Raw genomic sequence first — 23,238 nt, forward strand, 5'->3', positions numbered from 1 at the left:
TTTTCCACAGGAGTAAAACACATACAATTTCCCCAAGAGTGACCTGACAGTGTGTCTTTCATCTATTCTTTCATCATCCCCAACACAATTTTGCTATTCAGCTTCCACCTCTAGCCAGTACTTTCTTAGTACTAAGATAGCCAACAGCTAGTAGACATCTCAGGTAAAAATATATTGGAAGTGGAGATATATGTGCCCCCAAAAACTTTGCCTTTAGACAAATCAGATAAAACCACCAACTAACTAAGAAGGTCAAGGAGACAATCTCATACTTTCATACTTTCAGTGTCCATAAGCTCTGCCTCTTGGAACCTAACTGATGGTCAATAGAAATGGACCCTCCATGCCCTTACAATTGCTAAAAGACTTATATTACAACACTTACAATGAATTACAGGAATTCATTTGAACGTATCGCATATAGATGTCAACTGCTTATGGACTTATAGATGACAACTGCTTATGGACTTATATTTAGATATCTGGAAACCTTTTATAGAAGTATATATTTGCCCAGGGCTTTCTTTCTGGGAAAAGAGGTGGTGGAACTCAGTGGGTTGCCCTTGGAGAAAATGGTCACATGGCTGGTGGCCCCGCCCCCTGATCTCCAGACAGAGGGGAGTTTAGATTGCCCTCTGCGCCACAGCTCAGAGAGCAATCTAAACTCCCCTCTGTCTGGAGATCAAGGGGCGGGGCCACCAGCCATGTGACCATTTTCAAGAGGTTCCAGAACTCCGTTCCACCATGTTCCAGCTGAAAAAAAGCCCTGGATTTGCCAGCAGTGGTTTTGGGTTTATTTGTTTTTTTATTTATTTTGTACTAATAAATATTTTTTTTAAAAAAATTACCTCTGAAAAAAGAAAGAAATAGCAACTCTTCAACATTTCAAGCAGAAGGTCTGTTTAACAGGATTCCTTTTTAAAATGACTATATTATATTAAGATGCAGTATCAGTCATGCAGTGAAGATCCTCGTGCTGTGGTGGCAGGTGCTGCCAAAGCAACTTTTAAAAAATCTGCACAGCCAATCAGATCTCCAATAGCCAATCAGAAACTGTACTATGCAAAAGCTCCACTTTCCATGTCCACTTTCCAAAAACACTTGGCAGCTGCCAGGAAAGATGTCAGCAGATGCCATTGCACCCCCAGACACTATATTGGAGACTCATGTCTCAGATCACTGAACTGGGCCAGAATGGGAATCAGTTAGACTACTCCTGTTATAGCAAAATTAAATCAATTACACTGGTTACCACTTTGTTTCTGGATTCAGTTCAATGTGTTTTTGACCTTTAAGGCCTTTTACAGTCTGGGATCCATATGCCCTACAGGATACTTCTTCTCATATAAGCCAAGATCAATTTTTTTTAAATAAATTTTTATTGGTGAGTACATACAATATTATTCAATACACAAATTCCCCATCTTATCTAAATTATATCAGCCCCCACCCTTCCCCCCTCTTTACTGACTTCCAACAGCTTTCCAACCCCAAACCCCTCTTATTACTCAAATTACTCTTAACCATAATTTTTCTAAATCCTATATATGTTATATCATTTATTCTAAGCATATTCAAATTCTTCTATATCTCCAATTTTCTAATATATCAATCTACATTTCACTGTTTAAACTATCTATTTTTAATACAATCTCCTTATTACTAATGTTAGCTTAGATTAATTAATAGCTAAGTTTCCCCATTAATGGTAAAGTTACTTCTCTCTCCCCTTTATAAAGTCACATATTAATAATTCAAGCCAGGATCAATTTTATGAACACCTCATCTAAGGTCCGCTTTCTGTTTCCTCCCTAGGCGAGGTAAAGTCCTAGGTGGCAGCTCCATCCCAGCAGAACAGGCTGCCAATAATGTGAGAGCCGCCATTTCACTTTTGCAGTTTGCAAGACAATGTGAGGCAGGGCTGTTTAGAAGGGCTTTTTGGTAAGCTTGTTTTAATTTTGCTTGAGCTTGTTTTTATTTTGCTCTTTATTGGATTTTATGATGCTGGTTTTAATTCTACTGATTCTGTATTAACTGTATTTTAGATGTCTAATATTAAGATTTTTTATGGATGCCACTTTGAGTGTATTTGGGAAAGCAATATAAAAATACATTATATGAATAAATGAACTGACCCAGATGGAAACAGTTAAATTCAATGACTCCACAAATATCAAAATTTTCATACTTCATTTTTAGTTCCCTGGGTCAGCCTAACACTGTCAGACAAAAAGAAATCAATGAAATTTGTACAGCACTCCAAAATATCAAATACCCTCTCAATCAGGGCTGGTCACCTGTGTGACTGCTGGATTCTGGGTAGATACAAAGAGTTCCATTTCTCCATCTTCCCCTTTTGGCACTGCAATTGTGCAGTGAGTCTCCAGATAAAAATGCTCCTGGCCACCCATGTAGATCTCCCCTGAAAAATAAAGAAACTCCTCAACAAAAGGTGATCAGGAACTGACTAGTTAAATTAAGATTATTTTTCTAAAATGAAATCTGAAACATGTTATGCAAATATTAGTCATTTGATGGTAACTGTATAATATATGTAGGGGATAAAAGACCAGATGAGCCAACCTTCACTCTCACCTTCCACAATATGATCAGCTTCTTCAAATCCTTTCTGAACATTTCCTTTTTCAATCTTCCTTATGAGGTCAAAAAAAGACTGTTTCTCAATGGCTTCCTGTCCAAATGAAAATAGTTTATTTGCAGTTGCAACAACCAACTTTGCTATATGTAGACATCTGCTCACCCATTCTCTACCTTTCCATTAAACTGAACAAGGAGTTTTGCATAACTTAGCCAAAACTGGGTTCATAAAACACATGTTTACCTACAGCAATTTTCTATGTTTCTCTATTATGTTACTTCTGCAGTTGATGAACAAAAACTGCAGAAGGGAGCTCTGAATCTCAAAAGCTTATAGCCTGAAAATCTTGTTGGTCTCTAAGTTTCCACTGGACTCAAATCCTGCTGTTCTACTGCAGACCACCATGGCTACCCACCTAAAACTACACGGATAATAAGGTCCACAGTTATTGGTTCACAAGTATATTGAATCTTGTCACATTTATTTTTTTTCTCTTACTAACTTGGAACAACTTAGTAATAAATGCCCTCCCATCCAATATCACCCTCCATCTCTCACATGCTGTTCTGGGAAAAACTGCTTTATGGATCGTCTAAATTGTGTGCTGCTATGTCTCCCTGTTGTGTGTGTGTGTGTGTGTGTAGATGTAATTTTAATGATAGTATGTAGAATTTTATAATTTTAACGATAGTTGAAGCATGTAATGTGTTTTAAGTTGTATTGTGATCCGCCCTGAGCCTGCTGTTGTGGGGAGGGCAGAATATAAATCCAATAAATTAAATTATTAAATTAAATAACCAAGTTTTATTTATTGTGATTCTGTGATTGTTCCTACCAGTTACAGTGCTGAAACTAAGGAGGTTCAGGCATTGAAAAGATTGAATGGAAGTCATCAATGTACATGGGACAGTTCCCAGTAAACAACGCCCCTGGAGTGTCGCTGGTGCCCAGAAGCAAAGCAGCACTACACCTCAACAGTGCTGGCAGTGCCACATGGTTTTGACGATTGACAAGTGAGCCTGTATCCATTGTTGTCATCACTATTAGCCAGATGTGAGTTAAGGGGTCTTGTTAATGGGCCATTTTAACATCCCAATCCCCCACCCCTCGCAGTTACAACTTTAATTCAAAACCAAACAGAAGAACGGCCAAGTGGAAAACATAGGTTGCTCCCTATAGCCTGTACATGGGTTGTACACCAACTATTCCACATTGCATAGAGCTAAATAAATTAATACATAAAACTAACATCACATACGTTTTCTCTTTGATACATAATAATACTGAATTGGTAAAAAATCCCCAAAGGACTGTCTTTTAAAAAGATCTCAGGAATTAAGCATTCCATAGTTTTGAACTGGAACATAAGTCATATTTGTGCCTCCTTACCTGAATGGTGACAATCGGTGTAAGCTCTTCATATATAATCTTCACAGCTCTAGCAGCTCTCCGTGAATGTTCTTGTGTGTCTGCCACTATTCCACCAATGATATGGCCAACACATGTGACCTAGGAATCCAGACAGATTAGTTTACTTGTGGGACTTTATTCTCATATATTTCATTTTGGATAAATTATTACTTTTTCAAATTACAGCTAGTGTGGTGTAACATTTAGAGTTCCACCCTAAGCAGAACTACTCCTTTCTGTATAGATTGAAGTTAATTGGGTCAGAAAGGTACAACATAATGATAATAATAATAATAATTGATTTATATACCACCCTTCAGGACAACTTAATGCCCACTCAGAGCGGTTTACAAAGTATGTTATTATTAGTTTAGGATTGCACTGTAAACTGTTTAAAACACGTTAAGCAACAGTTTAAGAACACAGCATCATTCACATTGGAAAACAGAGGTGGATTAATATTTGCATCTGTCTGGGGTCAGCAGCCCAGCCCCCGGACTTGCTGACAGGCAGCGGCGGGGGGGGGGGCAGCCGAGAGACTGCAGTTCAACCGCTCTGTCTGGCAAACAGAGCCAGAACCTGCCTACTCCAGGGGGAAGGGGCGAAAGGCCAAAGCCTCAGAAGGCTGGAGGGAGCAGGGAGAAGCCAGCTAGTCCCACCCTCCAGGGGGAAGAGAGGGGGCTAAGCAGGCTAGAGGAAAATGGCCAAGGCAGGGGGAATAGGGACCCAGCAACAGCCCAAACAGAACCCTTACCTGCCAAGGAGGAGAAGCAGCCACTACAGCCCAGAACCACACCCTGGCTAGAGGACAGCAGCCTGGCTCAGGAGGTACTGGGAGCCAAGCCCCTCCAGGTGGAGCTGCCACAGGCATTCTGGGGGAGGAGATGGGTATCCCCGCCCAGCATCAATGAGCAGGCAGCCCAGAAGCTGGCCAGGGCAGCTCCTCGCAAGCAAGGCCAGGCATGCTCAACAGCACAGAAGCCAGCTGGGGCAGCTCCTTGTGAGCAAGGCCAAGGAGACCTCAGCTGGGGATGGCTTGCATTCAACCCCACCCTGCCAGCAAGGCAAGGAAGCCAAGAAGGGATTAGTGGTAGGAGGGGAACACCTGAGGAAAGCCACAGCTGGGCCAAGTCAGGAGAGGGAACAAGCCTAGAAGGAGGGCGGGGCGGGGAAAGGAAATCCTACATAAGGTGGCTAGGAAGAGCTCTGAGGTGGTGGGTGTGAGTAAGGAGTGATGGTGTTGAAGCAGAGCAGTGCGAGAGCAAAGGCAAGGAGGAGAATGAATGAATGAATGAATGAATGAATGAATGAATGAATGAATGAATGAATGAATGAATGAATGCGAGTGGATTGAGAGGGAGTCAGGGTGATGTATACTGCCCCTCCTTCCAGAGCAGGGTCCTGCAGTATCCCTGGTGCCCCTCTGATGTCAGGGCTGGCCCAGCTGGGGGCCTGCCCAGTGGCAGCAGCGACAAGCCCTGACAGCATCAATTCAGTTGCCTTTGATCTGTCACTTAAAATAGTAAAACTTTGAGTCCCACTCCATTTTTTGTCACTAAATCATTTTTGATTTGTAATTACTGATTACTTCCTTCATTTAAGAAGCATCAATCTCCCCATAATTAGTTTGCATAAATATCTTGCACCATTTTTCACTCAACCTTTGTGCACTTCTACTCCTTATTTAGAGACTTTCTTCATTTAGAAAAAATTACATAAATCCATTTATTCTGTTAATTTACAGACATGGGACAGGGATGAGTTAAAAAATACTTGACATCCCAACTTATAGAATACATTTTGCAAAGGTTTGAGTACCAGCCTAAACAGAATTATATTCCACAAAACAGAATGATTCAGGAAGGCATTTTTATAAAGGTAACAGGGCTATATTATAATGGAATGGTACAAAAAGGAATTTTTATAAAGGGAATGGGACTGTGTATAGTATGTTTTATCTGTTTCCTATATGTATTATCTTTCTTACACGGTATTATTTTCTACTTATGTAATACTGTTTTCTGCATTGTTTAACATATCATCTCTAATAATTTATACCTTGTGATGGATTTCTGTAATCATAGCCCTATTTTATTGCTTATTTAATGTTTCATCCTATTGATTGCATCAATATGACTTACTATGTAATCCGCCTTGAGTATCAGTGAGAAAACAGGACAATAAATAAATAAATAAATAAATAAATAAATAAATAAATAAATAAATAAATAAATAAATAAATAAATAATCCTTCTAAGCCCATTAACTTCAATGGATTTAGAAGGATATAACTCTTCTAAAGGTTACCCGGTAAGATTCCCACGAATAAGCAACCAAGTAACATTTTCACACCTTCACTAACTCCTTAGAGGCAACTCTGTACATGATATAACAAATAAAAAAGAAAGTTACATACAGTGTCTTCTGCAAAGATGGTTTCATCATTTTTCATCCCAGTGACATTATTCCCAGGAACATCTTTGGCAGAGACAAAACATACAAAGCCAGGCACTTTCTGAGCCTCTGTTGTATCAACAGAACTGAAGAAAAAGAATAGCAGAGAGAAAGATTACTCAAAATAAGGAAATACATCATATTTTATTGAGTTTTATATTCATTTATATTTTTGTCACCGGCTCCAGTTCTCTACTTTTTACTGTTGGTTTTGTAATTTACACTGTGCAAGCATTTATATATGGTATTTATACATACACTTTATGTCACTTTAATGTATAATCCTGATTTATTGACCCACAAATAACATTGAAAAATGTTGAAACAATATCCTTGAAGAAAGTGTGTAAGAAAAGAGAAAATGGCATGAAAATAAAGAATCATGCGTCCAGTTCATACAAGAGAAATGTAAAATAAAAATGAGGAACTGGGAATCAAAGCAGAAAGGATGACAAATCTGAATAATCCCTCATGAACGGTTTTCTGGTTAAATGATGCCCTAGTAAATGTCTGGTCAAAATTCCTTTGCATAAGAACACATACATTTCATTTTAGCAGATTGTATAAGCTTGCCCTTTTCTGGGATGTTTCCAGTAGTTTGTACACTACCTTAAGTGATAAGGATTACATGTTTTTTTCTGAAACTCTAAATTCAGTGATCAATGTGGATGACATGTCTTGCCAGTACTTCAGACTTCTATTCTTAACATTTTCACCAAGAAATTTGCCATTTTCACAAGAAATATGCCAGATTATCAAATTTGTACTTTACCCAGCGCCTCAAAATTCTCAGTTTTTATTCAGCATTTTTATACAAAGAAGTGACAGTTATAGTGTTGGACCCAGCCAACTTTACTGCTGGTGAAAAAGGAAAGAAGGTTATCTTTGAACACCACCCAAAAAGGCTATGTTGAAGATCACTGTGCCTAAATGTATAAAAACCAGTATTGGGGGAGGGGGAGTACTAAGGAAGGTTTTTTAGTGACAAAGAGAGAAAAGGCTGACTGGATCCAACCCATAGCCTTTCCCCCTCAGCATCAGCTCACTTCACCTCGGCAAAGGCCTGGAAGAACTACGTTTGCTACATTCCTCAGCATTTTCTTTTGAGCCTCATATTTTGTAAATGTAGTAGTCTTAGATCAAGTAATGGAAATAAACAACTGGAAGCACTGTTTGCTGGGAGATGTAGTCTGGTAGGACAGGAAACAGGAAGTCGAGGAAGGAAATTTGACTTGAACCTAAACTATGTTAGTGATGCAGCAGTTGTTGTACCTGTTAAAGTTTGAACTTAAATTGTACTCCATTGCTTGATATGATAGTACAATAAATCTTGCGCCACATATAGAGGTTCTCAAATTGTGGTAGCTTTGGACGATGGAACCTATGGCATCTCATCCCCACTGAACTCCTTCTCCTCACACTCTGCTCCCAAATCTCTAGGCATCCCCCAGGCCAGAGTTGGCAATCCTATCTGTGATCAGTCAACTGTCCAGGGAGAAGCAACGAAAACATCAGACATATGAATGTCCAATATTTTTGTGCGTGGGAGAGGAGTGGCTGGCTATTGGTGTGCTGGAGCCAGCAGCAGTACCAGCAGGCCTTCCTGCACCACCTCTGCCTCCTCTCTTATCCTTCTAGGCAACCCTGGGGTGTGGCCAGACAATCCATCCAGCCTCCTGCATCTCCGCCACCTCCCCGCCCCTCACCCGCTTGCCGCCTTCTGCATGCCAAGGAAGTGGCTGGCACCCTCCTGCTTGCCTAGCCTTCTGCATACTGGGGAGGTAGCCGGCCTGCCCATTCACTTGCCCAGTGCACAAGTGATGTCACCATGCCAGGGTCAGAAGTGCATGCTCGCTTTGCATGTATGCAAAGAAGGACATAGGTGAGTGTCATCTGCCAACCTGACAGGTAGCTTATGCTGCAGCAAAGAGACAGACCCAAGGTCACCCAGTAGACATGGCAGGAACAGACAGTAGAAGATATATTGTCAAAGACAGTAGAAGATTTATTCAATTCCAAAACTTTTATTCACAGTTGAAACTGTCAGGAGCTACAGTGTGGAGCTGCCTCATATTCTTCCTGAATAATATTCTTCCAGATGGAAGACAATGCCCGTTGTCCCCCTGAATGCAAATGCTCCTGCTGACACAGAAACTCTCTATGTAAAGAAGGATGAAATGTCTACTGAGAAGTGCCTAAACATTCCTATACTACTGGAGCTGTACCTAGATATCTTTCCAATGGCTTCCACATGGCTACCATAACTCACTAATCAGCCTTTAGTTATCCAGATCCACCATGCTTTTCTGTGTGGCCTATGTCAGTAACATTCTCCTTTTATCTGAAAATCTCCCTATAGATTACATCTGACAAAGTGGACTATAGCTTACAAATAGGGTTGCCCACCAGGTGGAGCCTAGAGATCTAACTATCCATACAACAGAGATAGTTCCCCTGGAGACAATGGCTGCTTTGGGGAATGGACTATATGGCATTATCTGTTGAGGTCCCTCCTCAAACTCCACCCTCGCTAGGTACCACTCCCCAAATCTCCAGGAATTTCCCAACCCGGAGTTGGCAAGCATACTTATGAAAGTTAATGCCATAATACATGTGTCAATCTTTAAACTGCCATGACACCTTATTTTTGCATTTTACATGACATTTTTTACCTTCTCAGGCTGTTAAATTATTATATTTTATGGTACTGTAATATGTAATTAGAACAAAGTAAAACATTTTAAACAGTGAGATACTGAAAATGACCTAAGAACCTATCATAGAGAAAGCACGGTGACTTTTTCAAAACAAAGGTTCCTTCCTGAAAACATATTACAAATGTATTTATAGCCAGTTTTGTACACTAAGCATATAATCTACTCTATAGACGTGAGGATTAATTATAAAGAAAAAGGTAAGTCTGTGAATTAATTCCTGCCCAACATTTTACCAAAGGGATGCAATGTTTTCACAGTCTGTTTAAATTCCTAGATTTATCATGAGCACCAGTGCCCTGCAGCAGGGCACATGCTCTCATCCTAGAATGTTTAGTATGTAATGACTCTGCTTCATATCCTTGGGAATTATGGCCAGGAATCAGCTCACTCCATCCGGCAGGGTGGAAAACAAGCAGCATCTCTGTTGTTTTGAGGGCAAAGCTTTCATCCTAACAGTGGGCAGCCTGGCTCTCACTGACCAAGATCCCATTTGATGGAGTGAAGGCTTTGGGTTTTAATGACCAGAAGACACAGAGCTGTCCTGTGTCTTCCTTGCAATCTAAAAACTATCCAAAACGTCTTCCCCACCCAGCCTAATGGTGAACACATGACTAGCATATACTAATAGAGGAACTTCTATCGCAGATGCAAAGTGTAGTGGTAAAGCACTTCCTTTGTATTCAGAAGGTCCTATATTTGAGCCCTGGCATCTCCAGTTTTAAAAAAGGATCAGGTAGGAGGTGACCTCTGCTTGAGAACTGGAAAGCCACATCCAACTAGAATAGACAACACTGGGCTACACTGTAGAGTCAGGGGTCTGACTCTACATAGGACAGCTTCTTGTGTTCATGTGTTTGTTCCATTCCATACTTACATAATTTTGGCATGGGCTTTGGTGCTGGTAACAAGTGTTAGGTAGAGTTCATTCTCATAGCGAGGTATATCATCACAATAGACTGCTTCTCCACTTGCTTGCTTGGCAGCTGAAAGATGAACCAGAGGTCGTCCCACCATGTCTTCAATCAACTGTCCTGCAGGTACTTCCTGTAACAAAAGAAAAAAAAAACCAAGGTATTTTTAGGGCTGTTGGTCAATTTTTTATGCACATTCTATCAAGAGTTAAAACTGCTCACATATTCTTCAAACCTCTGAACAAACACAAAAGACAAGAGTTAATAAAAATACAAATGTATTTCTTGAAACTACAAACAACACAGGGGAAAATAAAGGCTGGTAAGGTATAGCTGGTATTGGCATCATCTCATCTTGATCATTGGATTCCTCATACTTACTTGGAAAAGCTGCACATTATTCACGGGATCTTTCTGGTATAACTCAGTGGCACTGGAATATCTAGATGGGACCACTTCGTCAAGATTGTTCTGCAAAACAAATTTTAAATTCCATATTATATATGAAATTTTCACAGCTATAATTTGTACCAAAGTGCACAGAATCCTACACTGATCTATTCAATTTGGCTTACATCCAGGAATGTGTTCTTAGTATTGCACTGTGAATGTCCCAAAGCTCCTGTTTAGCCCACTGCATGCTCTGCTCCCAACTGTTTGAGAATAGGGGCACTTCCTCCTCTCAGATGTGTTGCTTTCCTCATTCATCTCTCTTCTCCTTTGGACCTTTATGGCAAGTATCCATTCAATAGCAGCAGGTGTCAAACAGGTCCTGCCTTTATATTCCGAGTGGGGCTAGATATGCACAAATTCACATCACCACCATTCTCTGACAATAGAGGCTCTCCTATCCTAATGAATTATTATTCTACTTTGCACTGTTTCTATTCAATTTTGTGGGTGAAGCATGCATTATGAAGAGATTGTGTGATGGATCTGTTCCTCATCAGATAGCCTGGTCTTTGTTCTTTGTGTCATTGAGAGAAAAATTCTGGATCACTGGGGTTGTAAACATTGCTAAGCCACCACTAACACTCCTATTTAGCTCTTGCTTGCCACTGTATTGAGTGGGGGTTTCCTGGGGGCCTTGGATTGGAGAGGGTATAACTCCAAGATCCCTTTTGTAATCTTGTCCAAACTTGGGTGATGGCTGTAGGAGAGCCTGTAAAACACTTCCCGGGAATATGGGCTCTCTAAATGCAACGGGGGCCGTTCTGCACCCCACGAACCGCGAACCGCGAACCGGTTTGGCAACGGAAAATGTTCGTTTCGGTTCGCGACCTCGGGATCGTCGTTGGCACTGAACTACAAACCACAGAGTCATTACATTTTTTTGGTTCGTACCCATGTCTACTCCTATTCTAACTGATAGAGATCTCTAGAATTCAACAGACACAGTATTTGTTTCCACATGTTGTGGACCTGAGTTTATACTTTACTAGAAAGACAATGGGAGCACTCACATTACCATTGAGATCTATACTTAATTTCTGAAGCACAGTGAGATAGAATTTAAAGAAGAAGCTGAGTGTGAGAATTCGTCGGAAGTCCACCATGCCCCCTGGGGCTGAAGGAGACAGATTCATCTCGCTGGCCAGCAAACAGCAGGCATCCTGCAAAAGCTTTTCTTTCCACTCCCTGCAGAGGAATGAACCATCAATTAGCATGACACTTGCACTGTATTCTGCATTACTGAAACACGTCCCTTTCCCCATAGTCCATGTAGTACAAGTCAGGTTGGATTCAGATCCCATTCAAGGTCACCAAGAGGAGGGGGGAACAGGGAGATAAAATTCAAGGGGCCCTGGTCAGTCTAGGGGGGGCATGAAGCTGGGCAAGTTATGTGACTTTTATATGACAGTTTGGCTAAGTGTTTTGCCATCTTCTGGGCGTGGAGCAGGGGACACTGGGGGTGCGAAGGGAGCTAGTTGGGAATTTCCTGCATGGTGCAGAGAATTGGACTAGATGACCCTGGAGGTACCTTCCATGATTCTATGATCCCAATAGCAGGAAGGGGGCCTTTTACAGCCTTCCCATACACTTGCATTGCCAACAGTGATTGTAGTGAAACCAGCACGGCAAACACAGACTGTTATGCTGGCAGAAAATGTCTGCAAGGGACTCTTTTAAATAGAACTATTTCTGGTTTTTTATGAGTCCCCAATTTAGTGCTATAACATGAAATGACCGTATTCTGCAGCATTAGAGCCTGTTTCTCCTACCTGCCAATGAGCTCTTGACAAGTTTTACTAGCCAACACAGTTGTGGGAGCCATCCCTCCATAACTCAGCTTAATCTCTTGCACTCGACTGGTTCTCTCTTGGAACAAGATTCTCATTCCACAGGTCACTATTGCTATATCATCCTCTCGCCGAGAAGCCTGCTTGAATGCTGAGAAATATTCACCCTAGGGCAAAAAGAGGTTGTCTTGGGTTCCTCATTTGGATCATAGTGAGATCAATACAATAAACACAGTTTATTTCTACAGGCAAGTGAGTAGGAGTAAAATAGATTTGCTTTTCATTTTATAATATCAAGATACAGAAGCAATATTAAATGTGTGCAAGAATGGACAAGGGTGGAACACCAGGGTCCTTTTTCCTCCCATTGAGCTAATTGTAGCTTTGAAAGAATGATTTAAATAGCTAAAGAAGAATGGCAAAAGATGGTTAATTCTTCCTGTTAATCTGGGGTGATAAAAAACCCCTCCCTTCAGCAACCTTCTGTGATCTCCAAAGCAGTCAAGCTGGGCTGCTCAGTAGTTTTTAAAAAGCTTAATCATGAAGATCTCTCCCTTCATCTCTAGGTTGGCTCTCAGAAGCTGCTTTAAATCATCAGGCCATACCCAGGGTCATTTTTCACACACTTTCAGCTAAACCTCTAATCCCTCACTGAAAACATCAATTGTCACTCTTTAGTCTTTCTAGGACTAATCTCAAGAAAGACCAATTGCCTTACTTTTTTTTACTTTTCTCCCACTCAGAGAAAACTCCACTCAGTGGGAGAACATTTCAGTTTTCCAGGACATTCCATTGCTGATCTAAAAGTGGCTGTCTTCAAAGAAGCTTCAAGGACAGATTACAAAGTGAGATTGCTGACTTTAAGTTCATTCAAAAATTCAGAACAATAGAATTTGGGGGGCTGAATAGAGACATAGTATTCTTATGTCATTACAGATACTAATTTCTGCTCTAAACATTATAACATTATAACTTTATATCCTGACTCCCTTCTTTGCTTCACCCCTCCTACCTCCTTACTGAGAAATAAAGGGCAGGGAGCTCTACTCCTCCTTGTAGCTGAAGAAGGGACCTTTGACTCTCAATAGCTTATATCCTGAAAATCTTGTTGGTCTCTAAGTTGCCACTGGACTCAAATCCTGCTGTTCTACTGCAGACCAACATGTCTACATACCTGAAACCAACTTTTGGTAGACTTTAAGAAAACAAAGAGGAGAAATTAGCCTTCTTAAACCCTGAAAGCTTAGATAATTCTGAAGGGGAGATGTAAGGTGGGATGAGGTAAGGATATATTTCTATGTTTCTATCCAATGTGCATGACTTCTTCTGGGCCTCCAGCTTGTTTTTAATTATAATCACAATGCTACTTCATGCATGGTGAGGCTGAAAAGGACCCCACATTACCAGTCTGTTATTCTATTTTCACTCAGTACATAAAAGCCTACATAATGCAGCTAAACTATGATGGATGTTTTGCTGCATTATTTCCATACTGCATCTTTGCATCTTGTGTTGCTGTCTTTTTTTCCCTTTGCATTACCCTACAGGCCATAGGAGTCCCCCGCTCCTCCCATAAGCCAGAGTGTAGGGTGCAAGCTGAGACATATATGTGTAACGATGGCTGAAAAGTAAGCAGGCAGAACCTGTTTTAATGGGGAGGGATTGTGCAGTTTTTGTAACCAAACAGCTAACACAGTTCTTAGGGTCAAACCACACGAGACAAAATACACTTGAATTAGACTGGCATGACAACATTACCAGAGATTTCCCAGCAATTCCTAGAGTGGTGTGACATTGCTTCCAGTTTTTCCCCCAAAAGGGATAGAATGCTGTTGCCCAACAATACCCCCCATGTCCCTGCCCCCAGTCTCCAGTCAGTTGCAGGCTGACTAGAATCCTACATAAAATTATTGACTCTGAAGCTAAAAATAGATTTCTATTTTTTCACAGTATTACAGCAGCCTTAGAAAACAGCATTCTATCGCTTTTGGGGGGGAATTGGAAGCAATGTTACATCACTCTAGGAATTGCTGGGAAATCTCTCCAATATAAGTGACTCTTCCATTAGAGATGGAGGAAGGCTCCTTAGGCTGGAGGAAGGCTTCAAACTTTGTTAGTGGGAGGGAGAGGACAGGCCAGTGCCACTCTAAAGGACACTGAGGTCCCATGCTGAATTACACTATGGGACCCAGCAGCTCTTTGACCAGATAAGAAGCCATCCTGTTGGCTTCTGAACAGGCCTTGCTGAATGCTGTCAAGCATATCCTTAAATCAAAAAAGAGAGAAATGTGGTATATGGCACAAGAAAAACAGAAAAACCCACGTCAGACTACTAACACCAATAATGTATATTACAATCAATATGTCAAGCCTCACAGTAATATAACAATTCACACAGTAATACAAGGCTTAGTATGTAATCACAATGAGTTTAATAAATTCAAACCCTACTTATAAACGAAATACCACTCATACCAGTTCTAACATGGAAGTTCTGTACCAATAAATAAAATGCAAGGTGTCCAAAGTGCTATTCATATACTCATATATTGCACATAAGAATAAAGTGCAAATGCAGTAAGAGCACCATATACACAAGCCCGTTCAATTATTGTTATTTCTAAAGCACCGTGTATCCGTTTTCATAGGTAAGAGTGTTCAATGTCAATTTCCTCACAGATGGCTGTAATTCATTTAAAGATCAATGTACGGAGTAATATTTGTCCTGATGAGATAACTTGGTGATAATTCCTCTAACGGGTTATCTAGATCCCAATTGCCCGTTTCAAACCATCTTTTTCAAAGAGTATAGTCAGTATTCCATTCAACCAATACTTTCTTCAGAATTAATCCTCACGGGTATCCAGTAACATAGCCTTTCCTTATAGCTAGCTATAAGTAGGGTTTGAATTTATTAAACTCGTTGTGATTACATACTAAGCCTTGTATTACTGTGTGAATTGTTATATTACTGTGAGGCTTGACATATTGATTGTAATATACATTATTGGTGTTAGTAGTCTGACATGGGTTTTTCTGTTTTTCTTGTGTCAAGCATATCCTGGCAACCAAAGAGCTAACAATTTGATTTTTTAAAATGGAAACGAAGATTTCCAGAAAATAAAGCCTGTACTCAAACATCACATTCTCTGCATTTCTTGAACTTCCATAAAATATTCTGAACATAACAGGCTTTCCAGAACAGAAGAACTCTTGATATTTGTCTTCACAATAAAGCACAGCCTGTTAGTTTGTATTCAGACTTGTAAATCAATTTATATTCTACCCATTTCCTCACCTTCCTGCTGAAGGGTATCTCAACTGAGAGCAGTATTTCCTGAGGTTTTAGGACAGTCTTTCTATAACCAATAAAGAATGTTTCATCCATCCTTACAGTCCTGCTGCCCTCTGTAAAGAAAGAAGAGAGGGCCCACAATGGGTGGAATATGTAAGCGTATCATCTCCCTATTCATACAAGCAATTGTTAATTCTCAGAAGCACAGCTGACATTTTGTTTGTATAAGAAAAGCCATGAAACAATCTATACTTATGGGAAAATACAGTCTTGCAGTTTCATCTGAACTACAAGGAAAATAGGATGGAATTAAGTCTGGTATCATATGTAATTTGGGATCAATAAGTTGGATCCATTCTGCAAGGTTAAATATATTCTGTTGGGAAGAAGGAATCCTTTCCTCCAACGGAAGGAGACTTTCCACAACAACAGATCCCTTACTGAGCAGAAGGCAGCCATTAGATCCAGCCCAATACCTCTTTGCAGGATTGGAATCCTCTGCTATTTTAGTCCTGTAAACCTGACATCTAAAATAGAACAGACAGTATAGGGTGACGTTACTGTGCAAAACTGATTGGGTGGCTTTCTGGAGGCCTCTTTCAAGGGGCCAGCCAAATTCAAGTACCAAGAGACAAGGGTTGGTACCAAACAGGAAGTCCAAATTAAGATGAGGGAAAGCACAGGTGAGGTTAGGGAGTAAGAAAGAAGTCAAAGTAAAATTAGAGAACAGAACAAACAAAAGCTGAAGGAAGAACCAGGAAATAGAACAACATTCAGGTTAGGCTCAGTTGTACAGACTAGCAGTTGTGTAGGGGCAGAACTGAAAAGGAACCAGTCATACAAAAGGCAATACGGTAAAGAGAAAAGCGATGTTGCTGCTTGAGCCCTGGACATCTAAACACACTGCTAGAGAAAGGCTGCAGCCAAGAAGGATCTAGGTTCAAATCATCCTGCTGTCGGGTGTCGTTTAGAGATGAAATGAATATTCACAAATATTCAGAATTAACTTCAAATATTAGGATGAGGAATCCCAAAGCAAAATTCAAATTCGCTCTGTTGAATATGAACTTTTAAACTCTGAATCCAAAATTCAAATGCTTTCAACTTGTTAGTATTTCAACTTGTTGGCAGGCTTCAAAACAGAAATCTCATAAGCTGTCAGCAGTCAAATACTAATTATCATTGCATGTTATCTGTCAAATGTTTAGGGTTGCCAGGTCCCTTTAGTCCCCTGGTGAGGGACTGGGAACCCGGCACTCACCCTCCATGGCAATCGGTGTCCCTTCTGTTGTGCGTGCGTAGTGCACACATGCTCCCGGCATGCGTGATGATGTCACTTCTGGGGAGTGATGTCATCACGTGGGTCAAAGGGTAGCCCAGTGTGTGCTCCCACATTTGCCAAAGGTCTGAATCACCCCCCTGTGGGCCCGATTCAGCCCAAAATGAGCCCATTGTGGGGCACAGGGGCGCACTGCACTGACCGGGGGCGCACTGCACCTCCGGGGTCTGCCTCAGGGGCTGGCCAGGTAAGTGAGGTGGGGGGGAGAAAGTGGAAACAGGGGATCCCCCGTAGAGATTGGCAGCCCTACAAATGTTGCCAGATGCATGGATGAAAGGATTCACACCTCATTGCCAGAAATCTGTGGTGCCAATCCCAATTGTGAATAATTTATCAATACTGTTAAATACTAAATTCCACTGCATGTCAGCTATCACATACTGCAAAATATTAGATTATTCATTTAGTATATTTTTATCATGGCTTTCTCAAAGGAGCTCAGTGCACAGTTCTTTCTAAAAATTCATAACAGAGAATTTTGACAGAAGTTTTTAGTAGCAAATCCTTTTTATCCTTAAAATGTGGGTATGAGGAGGCTCTACTTAGCAAAACAAAACAAAACCCTGTGGTTTTCCACTTTGCATTCTAAAGCACAAACTGCCCTTCCTGCTGCTACATTGGATGAAGTGAGCTTTCAGCCACGAAAGCTCATATCCTAGGAAGTTTTGTTAGTCTTTAAGATGTTACTGGACTCAAATTTTGTATGACTATTACAGACAAACATGACTACTCACTTGAAGCTGCTGATACCATTAAAAGCTTTTCGCCTTGAAGTAGGCCATCTTTGATAAGGGTAAGGGCGGTTGCCTCAAAATAAAACCATAGAGAAAAGACGCCCGACATTTTGGACTGCGTAAATACTAGTTTTTAGAAAAACAACATAAATCTGGACTTTTAAAAATAAAAGAAAATAATAAAGTAGCGCCACGGAGTTAAGGAAAAGAGCAGACTCGTGGGAGCGAAGTAGAGCTAGCCCCACAATGTCAAAGAAGGAATGGCAAATGGCGCTGGAAAATTTAGACAAAAAAGTTTCGGAAGGAAATAAAGAGCTTAAAGATATGATGCAAGAGATGGAGAAAAATTTGAAAGATTTCAAAGAGGCACTTAAACGGGAGATGGCAGAACTAACTACGAACATGGATCAAGTTAAAAAAGACTTGCAAGTTACACAGCAGAGAGTTAACGCAGTAGAAAATGTGGCTGACACTTTGGCAGATGTGCAGAGAATGGAGATGAGAGGAGTGAAGGGAAGAATGGCCATAGCTGAATGTAAACAAATGGAAAAACAACTTAGATTTCGTGGAATCCCGAAAGTTTTGGAAAAATCAGCCCAAGAGCAGATTACAGAAATTTTGGCGGGTTACCTAGGTAAAGAAGAAGAGGAGATAGCAGCGCTTCTGGACGTGGCATACAGAATTAATTCAAAATTTGCAGCTCAAAAGAAGTTACCAAGAGATATGATTGTGCAATTTACAACTAGAAATACAAGAGAGTCAATCGTGAGTAAACAATTTCAGGATCCATTAGAAGTCGATGGGAAAGTGGTGAGAATCATGAAAGAACTGCTCAGATCGGTGTTGTTGGAGAGGAAAAAGTACAGAGAGTTGGTCCAGATGTTAAAAGATTTGAAAATCAGATACAGATGGGAAATACCTGAAGGACTGGCTTTCGAATTTGGTGGAGCAAGGAGAAACATCAGATCTGGCCAGGAGATGGAAACGTTTATTAAGGACAATGAAAAAGACTTACCAAAAGGAGCTAAAATTTGATCATGGAGTGTAAAATTATATCTTGGAATGTAAATGGACTAAATTCACCTTTTAAACGTAGACTATTTTCCACTGGCTTTTAAAACAAAAATGTAACATAGTGTGCTTGCAAGAGACACATATCAAAAAGCAGGATGTAAAATATTTGAAACTTGCAAAACTTGGAAATGAATTTGCAGCAGCTTCCAAAAAGAAGAAGAGAGCAGTTGTATTGTATATAAAGGAAGAGCTGCAGCCAAAATTAGTTCTAAGCGATACAGAAGCCAGATATATAGCAGTGGAAATAATTTGGAACTCTAAGAAGACTTTGGTGATTGGAATTTACGCGCCTAATGGGGCAAAAGAAAATTTTTTCAAGGATTTACAGAAACAATTAGACGAACTGACCTATGATCAAATAATTCTGGCAGGTGACTTCAATGGAGTTACAAACTTGGAAGAAGACAAGAAATCTAAAAGTGCACCAAAAAAAAAAGAGGACTTTTGCCAAAATCATTCTTTGCGATTAAGGAACAAGAAAGTCTGGAAGATGTATGGAGGAGACAAAATCCTAAAAATAGACAATATACATTTTACTCTGCAAGACATTTTACACTATCAAGAATTGACATGATCTGGGCCTCCAAAGAATTGGTGGTATGGACTAGAGACGTGGAGATAATGCCCAAGGTAGGCTCAGATCATAATCCAATCATGTGGAGATTCGGAAAAAATACTAAAAGAAGAGGATGGAGGATAAATGAAGACTTGCTGCAGACGGAAGAAAACATTGCATTGTTACGAAGAGAAACCAAATTCTTTATACAGTACAATTTGAACAAGGATGTATCAACTTATAAGGTATGGGACACATATAAAGCTGTGATTAGAGGAATACTAATGGACTTGAATGCAAGAGCTAGAAAGAGAAAGGAAGAAAAGAGACTTGAAATTATGGAAAAAATTAAAGCCAAAGAGGTACAACTTAAGAAAAGACCAGGGGAAAAGAAAATATATCAGGATATGAAAATCCTGCAGGAACAATTGACGGCAATGAATAACAAAGAATTGGAGTGGAATTTAAAAAAAAATGAAGCAGAAGTCGTTTGAAGGTGCAAATAAACCTGGGAAATACTTAGCATGGCAGTTAAAGGGGGGGGGAAAGGAGAAGAAAACCATAACTAAGATTCGAGAAGAGGATAATATATTGATGGATCAATCTGCCATTAGTAGAGCCTTTTTTAAATTTTATGCAAAACTGTACCAAAAAAAGGAGGTGAATAGAGATTCAATAGCGGAATATTTGGAGAAAATGAAGCTTCCAACAATTTCAGAGGAATGGAAAGAGAAGTTAAATAGGGAAGTGACAGAGGAAGAAATAAAAGAAGCTATACAATCAACAAAATTAGGGAAAGCGCCTGGACCGGATGGAATAACAACAAAGTTTTATAGAATGATGGCCAATGACCTGACACCGTTTCTAAGGGAGGTAATCAATGGAATTTTGCAAGGCCAAAAGATTCCTGATTCATGAAATGACAAGCACTGTGATAGGGAAGTTGGTTTCTTTTTTGTGGACACGGAAAAAGCATTTGACAATTTGAACTGGGACTTTATGTTTGCCACTATGGAAAAGCTGCAAATGGGAGAAAAGTTCATACAAGCAGTTAAAGGAATTTATAAAGACCAGTGTGCAGAGATTGTAGTCAATGATGATTTGACTAAAAAATTGAAAATAAGTAAAGGTACAAGACAAGGCTGCCCATTGTCTCCATTGTTGTTTATTTTGATTTTGGAAATTTTGCTGATTCAAATTTGAGAGGACAATACAATTCGTCGCATAAAAATAAAGGAATTTTCCTACAAAGTCAGAGCATTTGCAGACGATGTAATGTTGATAGTGGAAGACCCAATCGATAACATGCCAAAAATAATAGATAAAATAAAGGAATTCGGAGACTTGGCTGGATTCTATGTGAACAAAAAGAAGTCGAAGATATTGTGTAAGAATATGACGAAGCAAAAACAGCAAGAATTAATGGAGACAACAGACTGCGAGGTAACTAACAAAGTAAAATATTTAGGAATTGAGCGGACTGCGAAAAATATAGATTTATTTTAAAATAATTACGAGAAACTGTGGCAACAAATAGAAAGAGAATTGATAAAATGGAATAAATTAAATTTGTCATGGTTGGGAAGAATAGCAGCAGTAAAGATGAATGTGTTACCACGTGTGATGTTTTTGCTGCAAACTATTCCAATTATCCGAGACTTCAAACAATTCGACAAAAATTTCAGACTTCGTGTGGGCAGGCAGGAAACCCCGGGTGAAAATGAAAGTATTACAAGATTCAAAAGAAAGAGGGGGACTGCAACTGCCAAACATAAGACTATATTATGAAGCAATTTGTCTGGTTTGGTTAAAAGATTGGATAACGCTAAAAGACCGTAAATTGCTGGCCTTGGAGGGACATAAAAAATTGTTTGGATGGCATGCCTATTGTTTGGATGGCATGTGGTATGATAAAGTTAAAGCGGACTCTATGTTTTTGCATCACTATATTAGAAGAAGCCTTTTCACAATCTGGAAGAAATACAAGAAATACAAGAATTACATGGAAAGTGGTATCCCTTCATGGGTGGTACCATATGAAGTAATAGATCCGAGAGCTGTTTATAATGAACAACAATGTTTAACTTATAAAGAGATAACGTCGACGGAACATAGAATATTAAAAATAAAGACACAAGAAGAGTTATTTCCTCAGTATGGATGGTTTCAATATAGGCAAATCAGGGATCTTTACAACTCGGACTGTTTAAGGGGAGAAATAAGACTGAAAAACTCGGAGCTAGAAGAAGTGATCTTACAAGAAGGTAAAAAAGACATTTCGAAAATATACAAAATACTCTTAAAATGGTATACGGAAGACGAGACAGTCAAAGTCCAGATGGCGAAATGGGCAATAAACTTTCACAAAGAAATAACAATGGAATCATGGGAATATTTGTAGAAAAACACTTTGAAGACTTCAACTTGTACCAATATTAAAGATAATGTTTATAAAATGATGTATAGGTGGTACTTAACGCCTAAGAAGATTGCGCTTGGAAATGCAAATATGTCAGACAAATGCTGGAAATGTAAAAAGCATGAAGGATCATTGTATCATATGTGGTGGACTTGTGAGGTAGCTAAGCAATACTGGGGAGATATAATAGAAATAATTAATGAGGTTTTGCAAACCCAAATAAATAAGAACCCAGAATTGCTGCTACTGAACTTGGGAATGGAAGAGGTTCCAAAGCAGTATAGAACATTGCTATTTTACATGATTACAGCAGCAAGACTTTTGTACGCGCAGAAATGGAAAGTGCAAGAAATACCAACTACAGAAGATTGGATTTACAAATTGTTGTACATGGCAGAAATGGACAAAATGACAAGAAAACTGAAAGATCTTGATCCAGGAGAATATATTGCAGACAGGGGGAAATTGAAACAATATCTAGAAAAAACATGGGATGTGAAAGGAGGACTGTGGCAGTTTGAGAATTATTAATGCGTGATTTTACAAAGGGGAGAGAGAAGTAACTTTACCATTAATGGGGAAAATTAGTTATTAATCAATCTAAGCTAATATTAGTATTAAGAAGAATGTATTAATAATAGATAGGTTAAACAGGGAGACGTAGATTGGATAAATTAGTAAATTGGAGATATAGAAGAATTTGAATATGCTTAGAATAAGTGATACAATATATATAAGATTTAGAAAAATTATAGTTAAGAATAATTTAAATAACAAGATGGGCTAAGGGTTGGAAAGCTGTTGGAAGTCTATAAGGAGGGGGGTAAGGGTGGGGGTTGATATAATTTAGGTAAGAGGGGGAATTTGTGTAATATTTTATGTACTCACCAATAAATTTTTTAAAAAAAACTTTTCGCCTTAAATAAGGAAGCCTTGCACCAAACTTTAGAGTGGCTTACCATTTGACATCAAAGTCAGCTTGCTCCCACTTGCCATAAACACAGGATTTAGATCAGATATTGGACTGGCAGTCATTATATTTCCCCCAAGAGCCTGAAAAATATACATGAACAGATTAGAAATCAGGTTAAATGAAGAAATTAGCAAATTAAGACAAATGGAATAACTGGGAAATGTAATGTATAGTTAATTATGTAAACTGACATTAGAAATTTATATGTGTAAAAGAAATATGTTTTGACGGCTTTTTGATAGTTTATTAATAGTTACAGAATTGTATTAAGAAATGGTAAATTAGGATTTTACCTCTAGCTATTAGGGACAAATGAAAAGCAATATAGAACAAATGATAAGAAATTATGGGGCTGTAGTGCTGTCGGGAGTCTGCACAGAAAAGGGGGGAGGGGAGGGGGTGGGATGCATCTATGGATATAGGGGGGAATGTATCTGTCGGGAGTCTGCACAGAAAAGGGGGGAGGGGAGGGGGTGGGATGCATCTATGGATATAGGGGGGAATGTATCTGTAAGAT

At 39.5% G+C, this 23,238-nt stretch overlaps 1 protein-coding gene across 2 annotated transcripts in view; it reads right to left on the bottom strand.

Annotated features, from left to right (window-relative positions):
* Window positions 1-23,238, bottom strand: part of XDH (xanthine dehydrogenase) — a 90,119-nt gene that overhangs the window by 28,621 nt on the left and 38,260 nt on the right. For both annotated transcript variants that reach the window (XM_054979195.1, XM_054979187.1), the window contains 10 exons: window positions 22,708-22,801; window positions 15,630-15,739; window positions 12,314-12,498; window positions 11,555-11,729; window positions 10,473-10,562; window positions 10,055-10,224; window positions 6,426-6,549; window positions 3,989-4,108; window positions 2,596-2,692; window positions 2,298-2,422 (listed from right to left, as the gene is read on the bottom strand). In XM_054979195.1, the coding sequence (XP_054835170.1) occupies window positions 2,298-2,422; window positions 2,596-2,692; window positions 3,989-4,108; window positions 6,426-6,549; window positions 10,055-10,224; window positions 10,473-10,562; window positions 11,555-11,729; window positions 12,314-12,498; window positions 15,630-15,739; window positions 22,708-22,801 (1,290 nt within the window). The remainder of the gene's footprint in view (window positions 1-2,297; window positions 2,423-2,595; window positions 2,693-3,988; window positions 4,109-6,425; window positions 6,550-10,054; window positions 10,225-10,472; window positions 10,563-11,554; window positions 11,730-12,313; window positions 12,499-15,629; window positions 15,740-22,707; window positions 22,802-23,238) is intronic.

The sequence above is a fragment of the Eublepharis macularius genome, chromosome 1 (genome assembly GCF_028583425.1).
Source record: "Eublepharis macularius isolate TG4126 chromosome 1, MPM_Emac_v1.0, whole genome shotgun sequence".
Lineage (NCBI taxonomy): Eukaryota > Metazoa > Chordata > Lepidosauria > Squamata > Eublepharidae > Eublepharis > Eublepharis macularius.